Raw genomic sequence first — 22,816 nt, 5'->3', positions numbered from 1 at the left:
TTAAGTGCTCAGCTGTTAACCGAAAGGTCAGTGGTTTGAACCCACAATTTCTTCCACAAGGGAAAGTATGGAGGTCAATTTCCATAAAAATTTACAGCAATTGTTAACTCTATGGGACAGTTCCACTCTGTACTACAGTGTTCTTGTCAGTGGGAATTGACTCAGTGTCAGTGGGTTTGGGTTTGAGTTTGCAGATAAATGTAAAGGGGACGATGGGCATTCCTCTGTTCTCCTCAGAGGCCACATACAATCCTCAAGGTGAGCAAGGAGGTTAAGGCCCAGCATTTCCCATGTGGGGCCTATCAATGCTCATGCGGGGTCCTCCCTTCCCACAGCTCTTCAGAACAAGAGCCCTCTGGCCTCTGGTTCTGCATCTTCAGACACTGTCCCTGAGCAGAAGACCAGGAGGAAGAGGGGCCAGACTAAGAAAAGATTGCTGGACGCCAAGGCAGGTATGTGTCACTGTCAGGCCCTTGACATCCTTGTCTCTGTACAAAAGGTCAGTTACTGCTCAGTAACCACTGTCCATATTGTCCTCCCCAGTGCAGGGTCAAAGTCTTCAGGGAAAGCTGCAAGGGAAGGGCCAAGGGTTTCCCAGGCAGGGCACATCTGTGTTCATATGTGGTCTTTTGTTCTAGCAGCTACATGTGAGAGCAGCCTTCCAGCTTCTAATTTGCCCTCCACAGAAGCTATCTCACATCTGAAGTCCTGGAAGAAGAGAGGGCAGAAGAGGAACATATGGACTTTCAACCACGTTGAGGGAACAAAATTCAGGATGAACAAGAGGCGAAGACCCAGTTACCGCCCAGAAGACCAAGAAGCATTCTACCGACTTTTAGGTGTGTGTCCTGAGCTGGTGGAGTGACCAGGGCACTTCTAACTTGAGAATAGTGTGGAGGGCTGAGGTTCTGGGAGCATACTCAAATCTCTCCCTAGGGGTCTGAGCTGTAAGTTGTCCACAGCACATAACAGGGCAACAGTGGTTCTACTATGGTACTGAAGGGCTTTTCTTCTCTAAGACAATTACCTGGAGGGAAGGCAAAGAAGTTAACAGTTAAACGTTCCATTATCGAGACATTTCAAAGCAAACCAAAAGATGTATCACCTGTCCATGTAAACTAATACGTTTATTCCCACCAGTTAAAATGTTAGAGATTAGCAATGAAACTACAAAGAAGACCTTGCTCTATTTATGCCAATATATATATGTTGTTGTTGTTGTTATGTGCCGTCGAGTCGGATCCAACTCATAGCGACCCCTCCTTGGGTTTCTGAGGCGGTATCACTACGGAAGTAGATTGCCCCATCTTCCTTCTGAGAAGTGGCTGGTGGGCTTGAACCCCCAGTCTTCTAATATATATATATATATAAAAATACAAAACAAACTCACTGCCATCGAGTTGATTCTGACTCATAGCAGACACCACCTTGGGTTTCTGAGGTGGTATCTCTATGGAAGTAGATTGCCCAGTCTTCCTTCTGAGATATATATATCTATATACAGATATATACATGTATGTATATTTCAAACTCTCTACCATTGAGTCAATTCCAACTCACAGTGATCCGCACTGGGTTTCCAAGGCTGTAAATCTTTACGGAAGCAGATTGCCTCATCTTTCTTCCATGGAGCAACTGGTGGGTTCAAACCACTGACCTTTTCGGTTAGAAGCCAAATGCCTTAACCACTACATAAACACACACACACACACACACACACACACACGTGTGAGTATATATACATATATGAGAGAACACAAAATACAAACAATAATCATGTACAGAAACACATTGCTGGCAACCAGTGATAAATTCATAGAAGGAAAAATTAAAAAGTATAACTTAAAACAGGGCAGGTGTGCTTTAAGAGATGGGGTTCTCAGGAAGTTCTGAGAAGATGACATCAGAGCTGAGACCCAAATGGTGAGAATGAAGTAGCATGCTTGTACAAGGCTGGGGTATGAGGGCACCAGGAGACAGAGTGCAGAACAAAGGACACAGGCTTGGCAAGTTTGGGGACTACACTGGGATTACACTGTCCAATCTAGTATTCACTGGCCACATGTAGCTATTTAAATTTATTAAATAAAGCTAAAAATTCAATTAAATTTAACAATTGAGTCTCTCATTTCACTAGCCACATTTCAGGAGCTCTGGTGGCATTGTGCCTAAGGTATATGACTGCTAACTTGAAAGCTGGCAGCTCAAACCCACCAGCCACTCCTCGGAAGAAAGGCTGGGTAATCTATTTCCATAGAGATACTGCCTCGGAAACCTAAGGAGGGGTTGCTATGAGTTGGAAATGACTGGATGGCAATGAGTTTGGTTTAAAGGAGCTCTGGTGGTAGTGGTTAAGGCATTTGGCTGCTAACCAAAAGGTCAGTGGTTCAAACCCACCAGGTGCTGCACAGAAGAAAGATGAGGCAGTCTGCTTCTGTAAAGATGTACAACCTCAGAAACTCAATGGGGGTCACTATGAGTCGGAACTGATTCGATGGCAGTGGGTTTTTTGGTTTTGTTTTTGTTATACTCACACACAGCTAATGGCTACCATAGAAGAAAGCACAAAGATTGAACATTTCCATCACTGCAGGAAGTTCCTTTGGGTTTTTCTGGGATCAGGTTGACCAAAGTAGAGTGGGGACAGAAAATGATCCATGACCCCTCCATCCTTCCTACTGTGCAAGTGACCTTGTCCTGGGCAAGGAATGAAGGACCTGACATTTCTCAGTTCTTCAGTGGAAAATGGTCCCTTCAGGGGACAACTCTAATAGCAGAGGGGCCTCCTGGGAAGGAGGGGAGGCTAGGTCGTTATCTGCAGGGAATGAGGAGACCTAGGAAGGCAGTGATGCACAGTGTTCCCTGGGAGCTATGAATTCTCCAACCCCTGCACACACAGTGCTCAGTTCACAGATAGGGCAGGAAAGCTTTGCAGTCACAAAATGATGAAGGGCCAAGACTAGTGTCACAGAGGCCCAAAGCATCCAAGCTCCTTATATTTGGCAAATCTGTTAAACTTTGACACCTGGCTCACATCTCTGCAGTGAATAAACTTACCAGTTTCCATTGTGACTGTGTGGAGGAATAAATAATAGCAAAAGTCTGGACCCACAGTTAAAACTCAATATATGTTTGTCATTGGAAGGAGGCAGACCTATTGATACTATGGCTAATAATCTTCCCAAAGGAAAGGAGCTTTGCTTCCATTTCCACCAGACAGACGAACTCAAGAAGCTTCAGATTTTCCTCCTTCCCTCTGAAACGGCTCCCTGAACCCCATGCTCACTTCTCTCCAAAGGGATGCCCAGGGCCCTCATTACTTCTTCCTTCTTTTCCAGAGGACCCTGTCATCCAGAGCTTCTTGGAAGCGGACATTTTCCTCAAAGTGTCTGACAAGGTACATACAGCACCAAAGTGATAAGGACTGAGGGGTGTGCAGAGTGACCACCAGTGGGGAGCAGTAGAGAGACCTCACATTGTGCCTGGGCAGGAGGAGCCCTAAAAGTCCTGCTCTCACTGCCTGAGATGAAGAAAGAGCACATTGCCCCAAGCCTGTCCCACAGTGTCACTCCTTACAACACTCCTTCCCATCGGCTCATCTGCTCATTGGCAAGAGCTGTAAAACTCTCAGCAAGTCCCACCCTGAGCAGTCTGCCACCATGGCCTGTGGTGGGGGAAAAGTCCAATGCCATTCAGAACTGCCTTCTATTCAACCTCTTCTCAGTTTCATTCCCTAGCCACTAACTCACAGCTCTGCCTCTTGTCAGTATCTGCTCTCCATGGTGGTGGAGTACTTTGGCCGCGTGGGGCTGCCTGGACATCTCTACAACAGGATCCACTTCTTCTTGGCCCTGTGAGTGCGCTCAGTCTGTCTGAATCCCTGAACCCCACGGTTCTCCATCACTCTCTTCAGAAGGCTGAGCTATGGCTGCAGACCCAAAAAGGGGTCATTCCTCTTGTCCACCGGCCCCAGAAACTCTGGCTTCTGGGACCAGACAAGACTTTCAGGGCACATGGTCATTAGGGAATGAATAAGGTCCTGGAAGAAAGAATGGTAGCCATGAAATACCACTTGCTCTCAGAGATGGGGTTATCTGAGGGGGAAAGCTCTGAGAATGAGAAAGTCCACAACCTTGGCCTGGATAGGGCACAGTACAGGTCCTGCAGGCTCAGTGTTGAGGACAATTCTGTTATCCCTGAAGCCCAGGAGACCTGCATAACAGGCTGCTCTCCCCACAACCCCAAGACAAGTGCTTTCTCAATGTGACCTCTGAACTGACCTCTCCCTCCCCTTCAGCCCAGGAAGGGTCTAGATTGGGGCCAGTGCAAGCTTGGCTTCCTTTCCTATGGCAGCTACATTGCTTCTGATATGGAGGAGGACAACCCCACATCCAAGAGGAGCATCTTCCAGTTTCTGCTGGGCAAGGAACACTGGGAAGACCTATATAAAGACTTCCTAAAGCTGAAGGTGGAATTCTTCCATGCCATGGGGCACCGAGCCTGGGTCACCCCAGAGCTGTGTGAAGAGGTCGGTAGAGAATAACAGCCAAGCTAGGGGATGGGGGCACATCCCTTAGATCGGGGGGCTGGGTCCTTGCCTCCACATGGTCACCCTCCTTGTTGTTTCCCTTTCAGATCCAGGCCCAGAATCCACATCACTGGGTCTGGAGCCGGGCGCGCCAGTACACCCATTAGATTTCCACAGAATGGGAACCAACCTGGGCAGGCCATGGAGCAGGCACAGCAGAAGGTACAGGTGAGTGTGGGCTGGTCTTGGCTCACTGCAGGATGGGGCCAGCCCCAACTTCCATGTTGTAAAGCAGAAACTCTGTACTATCCCCGTCGCAGTTTTTCAATGCATATGAGCACAGTAAATGCACTGCGAAGTCCTGTGATAAGGAAATAATTACTTGTGTTTAACTCAACATTTCCAAAATGGATTTAAGTATAGAATTATGTCCTATGCAACACAAGGCTTCAAACTGCACATCAATGTGGTTTTCCAGGAAAACTTTTAGAAAACTTTCGCATTTTGATCTGAGTTGACAACTATAAACATCAGGGCACGAAAAGCACTGAGATCACCCTTTCCAGAAAAGGGACTTTTACCATGGTGGCTTTTGGGACAAAAGAGAAAGATACATTCCACCATTTTATCGTATGTTTTGTGTGTTTTGTTCCCACAGGAGACAAGGTGCACTGAGCTGGGTCCTTGAAGGATGTCTCGGGGCCTTGGTTCCCCATGGGCAGAAGGAGCTGGGAGGGTCTCTGGTCTGATGAAACATGATTGCTAGAAATAAAAAAGAACCACCACAGATGCAGACCAGGAGAAAGCCCATTATTAATGCATTCAGAGGAAACCATTACTTCTTTGGCATCACACTCTTTAGAATGTGCTTTCTGTGGTTTCAACTTAGTTTCTTATTTGGATTTTCTTAAAGTATGGTGATACCATGAGTGGGATGTGTAAGGAGCCCTTTGCCTTGAGCAGACAGCTGTTGTACAATAATACTGTAAACTAAACAACCCCTGCTAGCCTGCACAGAGTGATGGAGCCTATTACATATGTAGGAAAAAGAAAAACAGAACAGAGGAAAGACAGTATGCTGTGGTCTGGGTTAAATCAAGTCTAGTATAAAGGTTGCTCATTCAAACTGATCAGCCACTCCTCAGAAAAAAGACTGAGCAGTTTACTTCCATAGAGGTACCACCTCAGAAACCCAAGGTGGGGTCGCTATGAGTCAATTTAACTCAACAGCAGTGAGTATGGGTTGTTTTTTTTTTTTTTGGTTTAGTATAAAGTTTAAATATAAGTTATCCACAAGCTTTTTTATTTGAGGATCCAGGCCCACCATATATATTTATGGCATAATGAGCCCTGGTGGCACAGTGGTTTAAGTGCCACACTGCTAACAGAAATTCAGTGGTTTGAACACACCAGCAACTCCAAGGAAGAAAGATGTGGTAGTTTCTTTCCACAAAGATTACACCTTTGGAAACCCTATGGGGCAGTTCTACTCTGTACTATAGGGTCTATAGGAGTCAGAATAGACTCAAAAGGCAATGGGTATATAGGACTTCACCTGTCATTTCCACTTCTTGGGAGTCATCACTTATAAGAACAGTAAGGGTGAGCTGATATTCTCTGAGCTCCTTTCTAACATGCACTAGGTGAAATTTCAGTACTTCCAAGGCCCCTAACCCCAGATATTCTGGGGAAGGGTCTATCCATAACTGAGAAGGATACCCAGAGACTTTCAAAGCTGGAGCCTCAACAAAGAATGAAGACAGGAAGAAGGAGAAGGAAGGAAAGTCCAGAAAGGGGCCTAGGCAACCCAGGAGGATAAAGTTAAAGAAAGAGACCAAAGAAACAAGTGGAAGATGACCTGAAGAAGATAGGATAGGGAGAAACAAATGATAAGAATGGAGATAAGCCCATTTTATAAACAGTATCTCAGGGGAATTTGTGGTCATGACCTCCCTGAACACCATACCACTGCTTTACTTAATGAAAAGATGGTGAGGAAACTTCAACACAGGACTAATGGGAGGCACTGAGCATATTTATGTGGACATCCAAAGATGAGAATAAGAAGGGATAGTCATATACAATTGTAGGCTCTGACAACAGAGAAATATAAAAACGGGAAAAGCATGGATGAGAGGTGAGGAAGATCCCAGGGTATTGTCAAAGCCGTGAACCCCAAGGTAAGGAAAAGAGGAACTCAAAGCATTATGGGAAGGTATCTGTTAAATGTATTAAAGAGAACAAAAACAAGAGCCATCCTATATGCCAAAAGTAATGAATACAACCAATTTTAAAAGAGCAAAGAAAAGAGACCAAATAAATTAATAACAAACAGCAAATATGAGATACAGTAAATATAAAAATGGAGGTACAACTGAGATCAGCCATACTGTTTTTATTATTAAATCTGAAAGCACTACTAAAAGAAAATGATTTTCAGAGTGACTCACGAAGCAAAAGCTAGCTCTATGGGGTTTATAAAATTATTCTTAAGTGATTCAGAAGTGATAAAAACAAGAGAGGGGAGGTATGTTAAGCAAATGCATTCAAAATGAGAGTAGAAATTGTGATTTTGATATCAAGGAAGCAAAACTTGGGCTCAAAATCCCTGAAAAAGACTAAGAAGGGCACAGAGTGGGAGAAGGGGTTAGAGGAGAAGGTTCAGGGCTCTTAGCATCAAAGCCCATGGAGCAGGGGGACAGGTGCACAGACTGGTAAAAGTGGTGCTAGGAACCTGGCCCATTCACTGCATACTGATTTATCACATATGTTTAGGATTTCAACTGTACATTGTCATTTTTCTTAGCTAATATAGTGCCTAAGGCACTTGACTGCTAACCAGAAGGCTGGTGATTCAAACCCACCAGCCACTTCTCGGAAGGTCGGGCAATCTACTTCCATAGTGATATTGCCTCGGAAACACAGGAGGGGTCACTATGAGTTGGGTCCAACTCGATGGCACATAACAACAACAACAGTGACAAGCTGTTCCCAACTCATGGTGACCGCATGCACAACAAAAGCAAGCTCAAAATTGTACCACCCCATGACTGGCTGAGGACTAGATCACTGCTATCCACAGGGTTTCATTGGCTGTTTTTCAGAAGTAGATCATCAGGCCTTCCCTCCTAGTCTTTCAGTCTAGAAGCACCACTGAAACCTGCTCAGCATCATAGCAACACACAAGCCTCCAATGACAATGGTAGTGGTGCACTAAACAGGAATCAAACTTAGGTCTCCCATATCCAAAAAATAAAAAAAAAAAAAACCCACCAAACTCACTGCCGTTGAGTCAGTTCCAACTCACAGCCACCCCTCTTTGGGTTTCTGAGGCAGTTTCTCTACAGAAGTAGATTCCCCAGTCTTCTTTCCGAGGAGTGGCTGGTGGGTTTGAACCGCCAGCCTTCTAGTTAGCAATCCAATACCTTAGGCATTATGCTACCAGAGGTCCCTCCCGGTTTCCCACATGGAAGGTGAAAATTCTACCACTGAACCACTGCTCTCATAGGCACAGCTATTTTAGGCAGGAAACTGTTTCTGAAATTCTTACAGGACAAATTAAAATTGCCAGACCAAAACGGTCTACCTCTTCATCTCTTTCTTCTCATTTTGATTTTGCCACAGAATTTCTATTAACTGTAAGGTTTCCCAAGGACCTCATGGTCAACTGGTACAGAGAATAGCTAGTCCTGTAAAAAGCTGATTCCTTCCAAGAGGTAAAACAGTTGCTGTTCAACCTTCTCTATCCCACAAGGGTTTAGCATGTTCTTCTTGATTTTTCTAGAACCTCAAAGCAACATAGGATCACAGTGATTATGACCTGTGTTGCCCACTCCATGCAGACACTTCATTCATTTACTTGCTCATTCATGCACCAAGTATTTGTTGGCAGCATGTGAGACCCAGTTTTGAGCACTGGGGATATAGCACTGAGCCAAGAAGCTAATTTCCCACTCTTGGGCAGCTGACACTTTACAAGACAATGAATATAAAAGGAACCAATCCAGCCATTGCTCTCCTGGCATTTGGTCCAGGGATGGGCTCATACCTCATACTGGCCCAAGGGCTCAAATCCCTAACTTATGCTCTATCTCCATGGGTTTGCCATGTGAGTGAAACACGAGTCCAAGCTCTAACAACCATTCTGCAGAAGAACATGTTGGAGAGCGGGGCCAGCTTACGGGAGAGCAGAATTGAGCCAGACTGAGAGGGACCCAGTGGTGACAGTATTACATGAGCTCCTGGGTCCAGCTGGGCCTGAAGCACACATTTCTGGTCCCTTTCAGTTACATGAGCCCCTACAAGTGCCCCTTTTCTGCTTAGGTCCCTAAAGTTGAATTTTTGCCACTTGTAATCAAGGTTCTCTGGTGGGGATTGGAGCAAATGTCTACAAAGTCCAAGTTCCAGATTTCATGATACTATGACTCTGCACTCATAGCTTTGGTTTAGAAAAGATCATGCCTTCTGGGTAGGATTTGACAACCATGCCTAGCAACTGCATTGCCTTCACACACTGGGCTAGATGGCCTTTATACATGTAATGTTTAAAATCTTCTTGACCTTACAAACACTGAAAACAGTTCACAACCACAAGCCACAGAAACTGTGACTCTTTTGCCCCCTTTTATGTTCTTACTGCCAACCCCAGGCCCCACCCCACACCCACATTCCTCATTGCTCTCTGCGCCATGCTCTTCAGATTGTGCTCCCCTGTCCCCATGTTTTTCACCCTTTCCCCTGGATAATAAAACCAGAAAAGAAAAAACCAAACCCACCGCCATCAAGTCAATTCTGACTCACAACAAACCCCACTGGGTTTTTGAGGTAGTAAATCTTTATGGAAGTAGATTGCTCCATCTTTCCACAGAGCAGCTGGTGGGTTTGAACCCCCAACCTTCTGATTAGCAGTCAGATGCCATAGGCACTGTACCACTAGAGCTCCTTCCACTGGAAAACTCTCCATAAAACACAGCTCTGTTCATGTTACTCCCAACACTGGCTCCCACCAATCACAGAGAAGAGCACCAAACCACCAGCTGCCCAGAGGCCATGCAGTACCCTTCTCCTCCACCACAGTTATGGGCTCGAGTCAAACTGGAATCATCTACATGTCAGCTAAGTCCTCTCTGCTGCTCTCATTACCCCAACCATGGAAGTGAATGTCCCCACCATACCCTCGGAACATCAGTAACCTGCCCAGTAACTAGGTCCTGTTCCTTGGAAACAACAAAGTTAAAACAGACATAGAATGTCCTTTCTGGCAGCCTTTATGTGAAGCTCTGTATGTGGGCTGGAAATGGAGGCTGTTTCTCTATCAGAGTGAATTGGATCTCTAGGTAAGTAAGGGTGGGATGCTTCATTCTTACTGATATGGTTTCAAACAGCAAAGTTTCTAAAAGCCTATGAATTTAGAGAACAAGCTTTCCTACTAAGAAAGCAGAAGTCTCTCAAAGAAGGGTGTACCATTGAAACGTTTCCTGTTAACTCGGTAGCTGGCTTTGCCTGTTGTCTGATATTCCAGTCTAATGAACCATGAGGCCGATTTTAATTTTTTCAGTCTCAGGACACTTACTTAATGGAGTACTGGGCACATAATGAGACCTGTCACTGTGGCTATAAGTCTGGGGCCATCCAGGTGAGTTAGTGGTGCAGGGGTGATGGGACTGCAAAGAAACTGGATTTTTAGAGAGCAACTAAAGGTTTGAGAATAGAAAAGAAAAATGAAGAGCAATGGAAGTTTAGAAGAGGGAACCAGAGGCTAGAAATTCTGAGTGGCTGTGAGTGGTGTCTGTGGAACACTGAGACGCACTGAGCTTACATCTGGATTATTCCTGTGCATGCCACAAGCCATCACCAGGTTTGTGCAGAAATCCAGAGGTTTCAGTTCTAAGCAGAAAGGGTGTTGGTACAGGCAACCAGAGGCTTTCCCTACCAGTGAAGGAGTTTTTGCAGCAGAGAACAGAGAAGTCCCTAAAACCTCCAGAATCTCAGGGGCGGGCACCTGTTGCTGCTGGGATTAGCTTCCTATAACTATGAGTGTGCCATGCTCCCTGATGTCTGTCTATAATTAGCACTGGAGAAGAATGGGATCTTCTCCTCTTCCACTCTCCAAGTCTTGCACAGGCATCTTACACTCAGAGACACTTACCAGGCACCATATGGGAAATATAGTTCCAGGCAGAGGAGACAGGAAAGGAGGTGGTGGACGTTCTGAGGTGGCATCAGCCCACACACAAAAAGCAGTGAGTTGATCCCCAAATGAAATGATTCAGCAGATGTAGGGGTTAGGAGTGAAGTGGTACTGAAGACAGCACCCCTCTCCTGCTCTGAGAATTTGCAGAAACTAGCACTGGACACAGAGTGAAGGTTTGAGACAGTCTCATCTACGTCTCAAGGAACAGGGAGACTACTGCTAGCAATGGTAACTACAATGGACTTGCTAATGATTCTCCCTTCCATTCCATGGCTATACACATTTAGCCCCCAACACTTTGGCTGACAATCTATGTAACTGTCTTAATTTCAGGAAAAGTAAATAAAGTATATTTAAAATATTCTTGACAAGTGAAAGGCACAAAAATGAAGAGAGGAGAAACAAAAGAAACAAGGATATAAACATATTGATTCCTTTGATGATTCTAGCATTCCTGCTCAAGAGCAGACTGCACTGAGTGTCCTTTTTGCTCCCTGCCCAAAATATACAGACAAGACTCAGTGTTCCCAGACAGTCTGGGAGCTCTGGCTCTGTCATCGCTCTTATAAACCTCACTTTCTGCATTTATATATTGACAACATTCTAATGACTACTCTTTCTCATATATGAGAGTTAATATGTGTGTAAATAACTAACTGTCCCAAGACAGTTAATTGCAGAAAACATACATATCCTAAACAACTGAGAGTACTGATAGCAACAGTTGCCTGGATATTGAATTATATTCTTTATCCAAATGGAATTTCCATAACTTACCATTTTATTTTTTTCTTTTATTTTCAAACACTAAGTGTGAAGGGAAGCAAATTTCACCAGTTAGCCACATCTTATCTACCCATTATATCTATGATCAAGTCTTTGGGGCAGGTACGCAGATGGTATTATCTTCTACAGAAAACCACATGCCTCTAGACGCACCCCTTCCAAACACAAGTCCCCTACGCAGAGGCAAATGCTACATGGGTTTTCCCAAAATCTAAAAAGACATTTACTTTAATTTTCACTTTTCAAGTTAAATACCACATTTCAGGGCATGCAAGAAATTTTAAATCAATGGATTTAAACTACAACGCAGCTTCTACTGGATTATAGTCCCACTGGCCATTCAGGAAGCACACAGGACACATGGCAGAATCTGGAGGTTTCTTCCTCCTGTGCTTGGAACCTGAACCTGGAGACAGCAGGATATGAATATCTTTCATCATCATTTAGTCCAGGAATCCCTGGTTCAGAGAGACATTCTCTAATCTTGGGTGGAAACGGACTGTCTTTTTGTTGCTGCTGTTGTATTCCATTGTGATTTGGGTCGAAGTTTACAGAATAAAATTTGTTTTCCATTCAATAGTTCATACACATTTTGTTTCATGACATTGATTGCAATCCCCACAACAGAATAGCTGTCTTCCCACTTCCTCCCTATGGTTACCTTTTCCCTGTGTCCTTCTTTGCTATACATTCCTGCATTCTGAGCTACCTCCCTGTGTGGATGCTACCTTTCTGATCGCCCATGGTTGATTGTTCCAAAAAGTACACCCACTTGTTGTTCACCCTGTAGGCTAATCTACTGTTTGATTAGAAGCCGCGAGAGTGAGTTTAATTCCAGACCTGAAAGTAACAGATGCCATAGTCTCAGGGGTTTGACCAGTCTCCATGAGACCAGTGAGCCTGGTCTTCATGACTTTGAGTTTGTTCCACATTTTATTCTCACTCTACCCAGGATCTCCTATTTTGATCCCTTTCCAAGTGGTTGCCAGTGATGGCTGGTAACCATCTAGCTCTTCTGGCCTCAGGATCATGTAGGCTGTAGGTTCTCATGGTCTACTATTCCCTTGTACTAACTGTTTCCATGTATCTTTGATTTTCTTAACTCTTTGGTGAAAAGTCTGTTCATGTCCTCTGCCATTTTTAACTTGATTTGTCTTTTTGATGTTAAAGTGTTGAAGTTTTCTATAATTTCATAGATAAGTCCCTGTCAGATATGTCATTGCTGAATATTTTTTTCCCAATCTGTACGTTCACTTTCAGAGAAGTCTTTTGATGTGCATAAGAATTTAATGTTTAGAAGGCCCTAGTCATCTACCTTATCTTCTATTGTATGTGTATTATTAGGTATGTCTGATAGTCCACCTATGCCATATATTAGGGCCCCTAAGTTTGCCCCTATTTTTTCTTTAATGAAATTTATACTTTTAGGTTTTACATTTAAATCTTTGATCTGTCTGAAGTTTGTTTTCGCATATGGCATGAAGTATAGATCTTGTTTCATTTCTCTGGAAATGGATATACAGTTTTGCCAGCACCATTTGTTAGAGATTATCTTTTCCCCATTTAATGGATTTCAGCCCTTTGTCAAAGATCAGCTTTCCATAGGTGCATGGATCTATTTCTGGGTTCTCAACTCTGTTCCATAGGTCTATATGTCTATCATAGTACCCATACCACACTATATAACTACTGCGACTGTATAGTAGGTTTGGAGATCAGAGAGTGAGACCTCCTACTTTGTTGTTCTTCTTCAGTAGTGCTTTGCTTATCCAAGGGCTGTTTCCTTTCCACATAAAATTAGTGACTGGCTTTTCCATGCCCTTAATGAATTCTGATGGAATCTGGATCAGGATTGCGGGAAATGGACTTTTACTTTATTTTTATATACAATTTCTAAAGACCCTTCCTTAGTGTAAATTTCATAATTTCTCTATTTAGAGCAGACTTCATTTTGGACAATTCTTCATTTGGGTAAAAATCTCCTGTTTAAGGCGATCATAACATAAGAAACAAATATGTTTTAGACAGAACTGTGACATTTTAGGAAATTACAAAACCTCATTTGTTGCTGCAGAAAGTAAACTTTATGATCTAGCTTCTTAATAAACTTTGCATTTTTGAGCATAAATTCATTTCACCTGAATCACCACAGCGCAGAGTCTTTAAAAACTAATATTCACTCTAGTCCCAACTACTCTTATTATTCTCTAAAGCCCCAAACTAAAGAAATCATCAAGAGTTTTGAAAACAAACCAAAAAATTTTATTTACAAAAGCAAATTTTAACTCATTTTTACATAGCATATGTTTTATATGTCAATGCTGACAGCAACATCTTCCCTGGGGCATTTAAACACACTTAGATTTTAAAATACATTGAGGTTTATGTATCTCATTTCCTTCTAGTTATATTATAAAACTTATAAATAATTTTTCTTAGCTTTGATGTTTGGTAGAAGTCACGTCTGAGGGCACGTTTACCACCAGACATGATCACATAACCATTGGCTGTGGATTTCCAAGAAGCAAAGGAGCCAGTCTTAGCAAAGCTCGCACTGGCATTTTCAGCTGTTTAAATCTGAAGAGTAGTTCAGCAAAGCTTGTGCTCCCTAAAAAAACAGAAATAGGGGAAAAGGTGACACCTCAGAATAAAATCAGCCATACATCCCCTTTAAGGAATCTTCAGAAACATAATCACATTTAAAACAGGCATTCTTCTTTTGTAAATAATTCCTCAATGACAGTATTTAAATCATCAATTTCCCTGACAATGATGCCATTGCCATCTAGTCAATTCTGACTCATAGTGACTTTATAGGACAGACTAGAACTGCCCCATTGAGTTTGCAAGGCCATAAATATTCATGGAAGCAGATGACCTCCTCTTTCTCTCATGAAGCCTCTGGGGGTTCAAACCACCAACTTTTTGGTTAGCAGCTGAGTGCTTTAACCAATGTGCAACCAGAGCTCCTCATGAATTTCCCTAGTGCACTGTAAAATGTTTGATATAAAAAAACTAAATTTACCTATTTTGTACTTCAGAAAGTGTCCCACAGTTATATCTGAAATTATCAATACTGTAATTATAAACTGAAAACCAAACTCACTCCCATTCAGTCAATTCTGACTCAGTGAACCCTCCCCTTTGGTTTCCGAGGCAGTTATCACTACAGAAGTAGATTGCCCAGTCTTCCTTCGGAGGAGTGGCTGGTGGGTTTGCAGCACTAGCCTTCTGGTTAGCAGTCAAATGCCTTAGGCACACCACCACCAGAACTCCCACTGTGATTATGTTGTTGTTGTTGTTATTATGTGCCATTGAGTCGTACCTGACTCATAGCGACCCCTCCTTGGGTTTCCGAGGCAGTACCACTATGGAAGTAGATTGCCCCATGTTCCTTCCCAGAAGTGGCTGGTGGGTTTGAACCGCCAGCCTTCTGATTAGCAGTCAAGTGCCTTAGGCACTACGCTACCAGAGCTCCCACTATAATAAATGTACTCTATCTACCTTCAATTCCCATTTAAGTGATTTCTAATACTTTAATTCTTAATCCATGCACTCAAGTTTACCTGAGTTGGGAGGAGGGTACCTCACAGGCTTAAAATGAGTAATAGAAGTTAATCTGATGCTTCTTCCTCTAAAAAGCAATGGTTCTGAACCTGAGCCCACAAGTGACTTTGTAACTTAAGTGTAATGCAGCCTCCAGGAATTGTGAAAGCTGCCCAAGTAATTCTGATGTGTAGCCAAAGCCAACCACCATGGCTCCAAAGCGGAGTTCATTACCAAAAATTCTATTAAGCACCATTTTCCTTTTCACCTCCATCTCCATCACACCCAGTGTCTGTAACTCCGCCTCTCATGCAACATAGACATGTATACAACCCCCATGACTCCAAGCCCAGAAAGCATTCTAATAGGCAAGTAGCAGCAGAGTGGTATAGGTGGGTTATTGAATCTCATAAGGAGGAGCAGAGGAGTCTCACAATATGATAGAGTGGCTTTATGGTAAAGGCATGACTAACACAAGAATGAGTTCAACTGCCGCAGAGTAAGAGGGCAAGTACTCGCCTAAGTACTCCATTTATTAGACTCTGTCACTGTGAATTAAATGTGTTTAATAAACCTCAACAGAAATTAAGATAGATTACCTATTCAATTGCTACGCCATAGTGTTCCCCAGACTTCACTAAAACTCAATCACAGAGAACAAATACATATAAAGAGATATGAAAACAACTCCCCATGCTGATACACTGTGAAATCTAAGAAACCATTATACTTAATGTGATTACTGATATAATCAAACCAACCCCAACCCACTGCCATCAAGTCAATTCCAATTCATAGCAACTCTATAAGACAAAGTAAATAGAACTGCCCTATCGAGTTTCTATAAATCTTTAAGGAAGCACACTGCCTCATCTTTCTTCCACAGGGATTTGAACTACCAACTTTTTGGTTAGCAGCCAAATGCTTTAACCACTACACCACCAGAGTTCCTGGTTATTGATATGGTTAGGTTTCAATCTATTCTTGCCACCTGTTTCTATCTGTCCCATCTGTTCTCTAGTCTCCTTTTTCTGACTCTTGGACTGAGTATTTTTTAGGATTCCATTTTAGTTCCTTTATTAGGTTGGTAGCTACAATTCTGTTTTCTTATTTAGTGATTGATTTAGGATTTATAATATTTTAACTTATCACAGTTTACTTTCAAGATTACACTACTTCCTCTATAACAGCCTTAAAACAGTACTTCCATTTCTCTACTCCAAGCCTTTGAGCTATTGTCATACATTTTACTTTTACATGTTACAAACCTCACATTGCTGTTGTTGTTATGTGCCATCATAGCGACTCCTCCTTGGGTTTCCAAGGTGGTATCACTACGGAAGTAGATTGCCCAACCTTCCTTCCAAGGAGTGACTGGTGGGTTTGAACCACCAGCCTTCTGGTTAGCAGTCAAGTGCCTTAGGCACTACACTACCAGAGCTCCCTATAAACCCCACAGTACACTGCAATTGTTTTTTATAATCAACTGTCTCTTCAAGTTGTTTATTCATATAGTTACCATTTCCAACGCTCTTTATACCTTTGGGTAGAGCTGTGTTTCCATCTACTATTATTTTCCTACTTCTAATAGGAGGGTATGCTACTGAATTCCTTCCGTTTTTGTGTATCTATCTAAAAAAGGATTGTTTCACATTTGTTTTTCAAAGATTTCATTGAGTATGAAATCCTAACTAGGCATTTTTTTTCCCCTTTCATTCCTTTACAGATGTTACTCCGTATTTTCTCATTTGCTTGTCACCTACAAAAAACAATCTGTCACCCTAATTTTGTTTTCTCTGCATGAAATAAGTCTTCTCTGGCTGCTTTTAAGATTTTCTAACTAATTTAGACCAATTTGTTTATGACATGTCTTGGTGTAGGTTTCTTCATGTTTCTTGTATTTTGGGTTTGTTGAGTTTCTTGATCTGTAGATTTACCATTTTCATCAAATATGGAATATCCCCAGCCATTATTTCTCCAATATTTTTATGTCATCCCATTTTTCTCCTCTTCTTCAAGTATTCCAATTACATGTAACCAGGCATTTAAAGTCCCACAATTCATGTCATTTTTAATGCTCTTTCTTACTTATTCTTTTTTTCTTACTGTATTTCAATTTAATTTCTATTATGTCTTCACATCCACTAATCTTTTATTCTACGTCTAATATGCCATTAATCCCATCCAGTGTATTTTTCATCTCAGGCATTGTAGTTTTACATCTCTAACAGTTTGATTTGAAATGTCTTTTATATCTTCCATGTCTCAAAAATCACTGTTTCATATGTTCTGTTTTTTTTTGTTTTGTTTTGTTTTGTTTTGGTTGTTTCAGGCAGAAGAGTAAATCAGGTCCCTGTTACTTCATTCTGACCTGAGGAAGAAGTCTAAGCTTTAAAATATTTCCTCTTTTATTTTTAATAGTTTGACTATTTTGTGACCAGGTATAGCTAGCTGCCTTTGTATTTATCTTACCAATGGTTCACTATAGATTGATATCCATCATCCATTTTTCAAAATTCTTAGTCTCTGTCCCTTTAAACATTGTTTCTATCCTGTTTTCTCTCTTATTACTCTGGGATTCCAACAACATGCATATTTGACCTTTTCACTGTGTCCCACATATCTCTTACATTTTTCAGGGCTTCCCCCTCAGTTTTCTCTCTGGGCTTCAATGTGCTGACTTTCTACTCAACCTGTCATACAGCAGATAAGCAGTTAATTTATCTGGCTTTCGGCTGTGGCTAATATGCTAATTAAACTATATAATCAATTCTTCATTTCAATCGTTAAATCTTTCAGTTCTATAATTTCCCTTCAACTCTTTTTTCTTGATTCCAGGTTTCTGGTAAAATTCTCTCTTTTTCTCTATTTGAAACCATAGTTACTTAAAGTCCCAGTACTCAATCCAATAACTCTAATATCTGGATTATATATGGATCTGTTTCTATTATCTTTTTTCCCTGTTGGTTTTTGATTATTTGGTCCTCTTCCTTGTTATATCTGGTAATTTTTGACTGAATGCTGAATACTATGTATTAAAAACTGTATAGGCTCTGAATGTTTTCTTTCTCCTCAAAAGGTTAAATTTTCTGCTATCAGGCAGGTAGAATATAAGCAGATCCTCAACTGTGCTTTAGGCTAATTTTAGGATTGGTCTGTTTCAGTTTCACCTTTATTCCTAGGGCTCAGTCTTGCTATTATTTCTCACCGGAATGCCTAGAGTATATTGTCACTTTACCTCAGCAGGCTTTAACTCCACTTGTTAACTCTTCAGCACAATGCTGCTGAAACCTTGGCTCACATTTTTAACCTCCTGGTTTTTATTACATTTCTTAAAGTCTCACCCCATGCATATGCAGGTTAAGATTTGGTAAATGTTTCAGGGAAAGAAAGCATCAAGGTTTTTTGAGTTCTTATTCCTACTGTTCCCTCCTGAGATTTTGTTCCTTAATTTCCAAGCTTTGGGAAAATCATTAACATTAACCTCTGGCTTCTCAGCTCAACACCACTGCTGTTGTTTGCAGGAAGTCTACTTCCTGTGCTGTGAACTGACTAATGCCTTTGGGGAAAAAGTCAGGGCAAATATGGAATTCACCTATTGTGCTTCATTCTCTCAGGGATTATGACCCTTCAATCAAGTCTTGTTAACGTGGTTGCTACTAATTCCTTTAAACAGAGATTTTTTTAAGTAATTTATCTAGCTTTTGTGTTTTTATAGAAGAGTCAGTCTAGTACAAACAATTCTACCCTAGCCAGAACTAGAAGTCTCTAGATAATGCATTTTTGTCTGAGGTTTTAAAAAAAGAAATTAATATGTCATTAAAATTTATAAACTTAAATGAATAAATAAAGCAATTTTCACCCTTCTCAAAATCTTTTATTTTTTAACCCTTAATTCAGGGGCAGCAACTTGAAAGTGATAAAAATAAGTAATTGATGATTTTATAACTAATTACATTTTATTATTCAACTTAATGGCAAATTCTGTATCTGATCCTACATTCTGAAAACTACAGACAGGTGCTAACACTATTAATTTTTAAAACTCTCTATTATGAAAAAAATCAAACACATACAAAATTAAGTACCTGGTAATTATAAGCTTCATAATATTAGAAATTCATATTATATGATTAAAAATAACCCAAAAAATAAAGAAAAATAACTTTAATAAAAATCAATTAATAGAGAAGAATATGAACATTTAGGTTATTAAGTATATATAGGCTGGTCTTTGTGACTCTGTGAAGAAAAATCCATCCTTTCTAAATATAAATGGAAGTTTATGCATGTGTGAATTTCAAATAGTTTTTCTTGGAAAAAGTTCTCAACAAAGCCAAACATGAATGAAGATGAAAGCCTAACTAAAGAAAATAACTCACTAGAAATGCCTCCTACCAAGAAACTACAAAAATGAGTTGAGTCGGTAACAGAGGTACTGAAGAGGATTTAGATGTGCAGTTACCTTCTAGTCCAATAGATGGCAGATGCCGTGGAGCTGGCACTGAGTGGTAGACAAGGAAACAGGCCAGCATGCTCAGCTGAGATTCTTCAAAGGGCTGTCCACTGAGATAGGCCTGCACACACGTATCACCCCCAGCTGTGAGAGAAACACAAACAGGAGTGAACCACCTTATTACAGAACTAAGAGACACAAGAAATCTTGTTCTCCTAGACATTTCTACAGACTTTCTACCAAGATCAAAGATTCCTTTACAAAGAAGTCATTGGATCAGTTGAATGAAACCATAGGGAGAATACAATCACACTGTTCTCATCCTTATACTCTTTTTTTCTTTTTTTTTTTAATTTATTGTGCTTTGGGTGCAAATTTACAGAGCAAAATTTGTTTTACACTCAACAGTTTGTGTACATTTGATCTCATGCCCCAATTATCATCCCCGACCATAACAAACTGTCCTCTCCTCCTGTCCCTGTGACTGTCCCCTACTTAACTATGCACTGCTGTCTGTCCAGCTTTCCCCCTATGTGAATGCTGTCCCTCTGATGTCCCATGGCCAACTGCTCTAAGGAGTGTATCTCCCTAGTGTAGGTGTGTGCATTGCCTTGGCATAGGTGTTCTGCACATAGGTATTTCTAATTTTGGGCTGAGAGTCAATCCATGGGACTGAGTCCAATTCTAGGCCCGAAGGATAACCCAGAGCCATGGTCTTGAGGGTTCCCCCAGACTCTATCTGACCAGTAATTCTGGTCATTTTTGTGGTTTTAGATTTTGTTCCATATTTTTCCTTCCACTCTCTTCCAGGATCTCTAGGTTTGATCCCTTTCCAAGAGGTTGGCATTGGTACCTGGGCACCATCTAGTTCTTCTGGTGTCGCAGTCCATCACATCCTTGTCATCATTATACTCTTCTTACTTCTTTATAACTTCATATTTTTATAGTAGTATAAAAAATGTTTTGGTCTTTAAAAAAAAATTCTTTACCCTCCCTATTAAAACCCCTGCTGTACCACAAAACCTACTACATGTTCAAGCTTCCAACCTACTTCCTTCCATGCATCACTATATATACTACAGATAATTCTGATTTAGAAGGCATATATGATGGAGCCCACAGGTGATTTTGAAGATCAGCTAGTTTGGGCAACCACTATCTTATACCACCCCAACAAATAACCACCACCTAATTCACTGGAATTCCTTATAAACCCAAAGTATTTAATATGATGACTACTTTTCTTCATCAAGAGCTTACTGGGCTCATTACTGTAAAAAGTCAAGGAAAGGTTTATATATAGAAGGAAATTTTCTTTGTTGATTACCAGGAGTGGGAAGGGAAGGGAGGAAACAATGTAAAAATAAAAATAAAAATAAAAACATAAATAAATAAATAATAAAGACCTTGCTAACCAGTTACCATATATATACCAGGAAGGCACTGAGAGGTTTCTGTGGTAAACCAGACAGTCTGCCGATCATTATGAAGCTTAGAATATTGTGAGAGATAGATATTAAATAAATAATGACACGAACAAAGACAAAATTACATATTGTGATGAGTGCTACAAAGATTTAGTGGTCACTGTGGTTGTCTCCTCAAAAACTCATCCCATCAATAGTCCCTATACTATGTAACATTTAAGGGGAGTGATCTCAACTACAGGATAGAACCCTTGTTAGTCTTGACTAGTGGTCCTTAAACTTTAACATGCATCACAATCACCAGGTGGATATATAAAAAGCACAGACTGGTGGGCTCCATCCTCAAGGTCTTTGATTCAGTATGTCTGGGGTGGGGGGAAAAATGTGTATTTCTAAAAAGTTCCTATGTGGTGCTGCTGCTCTTGCTCATGCTCCAGGGGCCACATTTTGAGAACTACTGGTCTAGGGCAATCAAGGCTATCCCATTCCCCTGACACAGTGATTAGTTCAGGGAAAGGAAGACCTAAACTACTCAATAAAAAACATTCTGTCACCAGGACTGATACAGGAATGGGCATGAGATTCAGCTCAATCCAGAGACATAAAGATATATTTAATGACATGCTTACTAGAAGCTTACAGAAAAGAAATAAGCTTATGAGAAAGAAAGACCCGTAGAAAGAAAACTAAAACACTACTTCACGAAACCGTAAGAGAGCTATATAAATGGAAGAACACAGCATGCTTGTGGATAGGAAGATTGAACACTGTGAAAATGTCAAAACTATCCAAAGCAATCTATATATTTAATGCAATCCCAATCCAGATCCCATCAATATTCTTTAAGGATATGGAAAAAACAATCGCTAGTTTTATATGGAAAAGAAAGAGATCTCGGATAAGCAAAGCACTATTGAAGAAGAACAATGTAGGTCTCACACTCCCTAAGCTCAAAACCTATTACACAGCCACAGTAGTCAAAACAGCCTGCTATTGGTACAACAGACACATAGACCAGTGGAATAGAATTGAGAACCTAAAAATAGATTCATCGACTATGGTCAGCTAATTTTTGACAAAGGGCTGAAATCCATTAAATGGGCAAGGGATAGTCTCTTTAACAAATGGTACTAGCAAAACTGGTTATCCTTTTACAGAAAAATGAAAGACGATCCATACCTAACCATAGACAAAAACTAGCTCCAGATGGATCAAAGACTTAAATGTGAAATCTAAAAGTAGAAAGTTCCTCAAGAAAAAACTAGGGACAAATTTAGGGGCCCTAATATATGGCATAAGGAGCTCTGGTGGCACAGTGCCTAAGGCATTTGACTTCTAACCAAAAGGCTGGCAGTTCAAACGAACCACCAGCCACTCCGTGGCAGGAAGACTAGGCAATTTACTTCTGTAAAGACTTACCACCTCAGAAACCCAAAGGGGGTTGCTATGAGTCAGAATTGACTCAATGGCAGTGAGTTTGTTTGGCTTAATATATGGCATAAATAGACTATCAAACATAACTCAAAATGCACAAACAGCAGAAGATAAACCAGATGAATGGGACTGTCTAAAAATTAAATTTTTATATGCATCAAAAGACTTCTCCAAAAGTAAAAAGAGAACCTACAGATTGGGAAAAAGTATTTAGCAACAACATACCTGACAAGGGACTTATCTCTAAAATTTATAAAAAATTCCAGCACCTCAACAATAAAAAGACAAACAACCCAATTAAAAAATGGGCAGAAGACATGAATAGACATTTCACTAAAGAAGATATTCAGGGAGTTCCGGCAAGATGGCGGACTAGGCAGAAGGATTGCACAGACCCTCTTCAACAAAGAAAAGGGAAACCAATTAACACAGACACAGAAGATAAT

At 41.1% G+C, this 22,816-nt stretch overlaps 2 protein-coding genes across 2 annotated transcripts in view; one reads left to right on the top strand and one right to left on the bottom strand.

The window, feature by feature from the left end:
* Nucleotides 1-212: 212 nt before the first annotated feature.
* Nucleotides 213-4,695, top strand: LOC122152048 (speedy protein E5-like). The gene is made up of 7 exons (XM_042783459.1): nucleotides 213-258; nucleotides 336-452; nucleotides 639-839; nucleotides 3,339-3,397; nucleotides 3,768-3,853; nucleotides 4,354-4,528; nucleotides 4,636-4,695. Exons 1-7 carry the CDS (start codon nucleotides 213-215, stop codon nucleotides 4,693-4,695), a joined length of 744 nt encoding a protein of 247 aa, XP_042639393.1.
* Nucleotides 4,696-13,999: 9,304 nt separating this feature from the next.
* The window catches only part of ANAPC1 (anaphase promoting complex subunit 1), a 190,815-nt gene continuing 181,998 nt past the window's right edge, over nucleotides 14,000-22,816 (bottom strand). Inside the window, exons 46-47 of the mRNA XM_007959412.2 lie at nucleotides 19,519-19,653; nucleotides 14,000-14,115 (exon numbers count right to left, since the gene is read on the bottom strand). Of these exons, the coding sequence (XP_007957603.1) occupies nucleotides 14,000-14,115; nucleotides 19,519-19,653 (251 nt within the window). The remainder of the gene's footprint in view (nucleotides 14,116-19,518; nucleotides 19,654-22,816) is intronic.

The sequence above is a fragment of the Orycteropus afer genome, unplaced genomic scaffold (assembly GCF_000298275.1).
Source record: "Orycteropus afer afer isolate SDZICR_OR568_19922 unplaced genomic scaffold, OryAfe1.0 scaffold00017, whole genome shotgun sequence".
NCBI classification, from domain to species: Eukaryota; Metazoa; Chordata; class Mammalia; order Tubulidentata; family Orycteropodidae; genus Orycteropus; species Orycteropus afer.
This window is presented reverse-complemented; position numbering and strand designations above follow the sequence as displayed.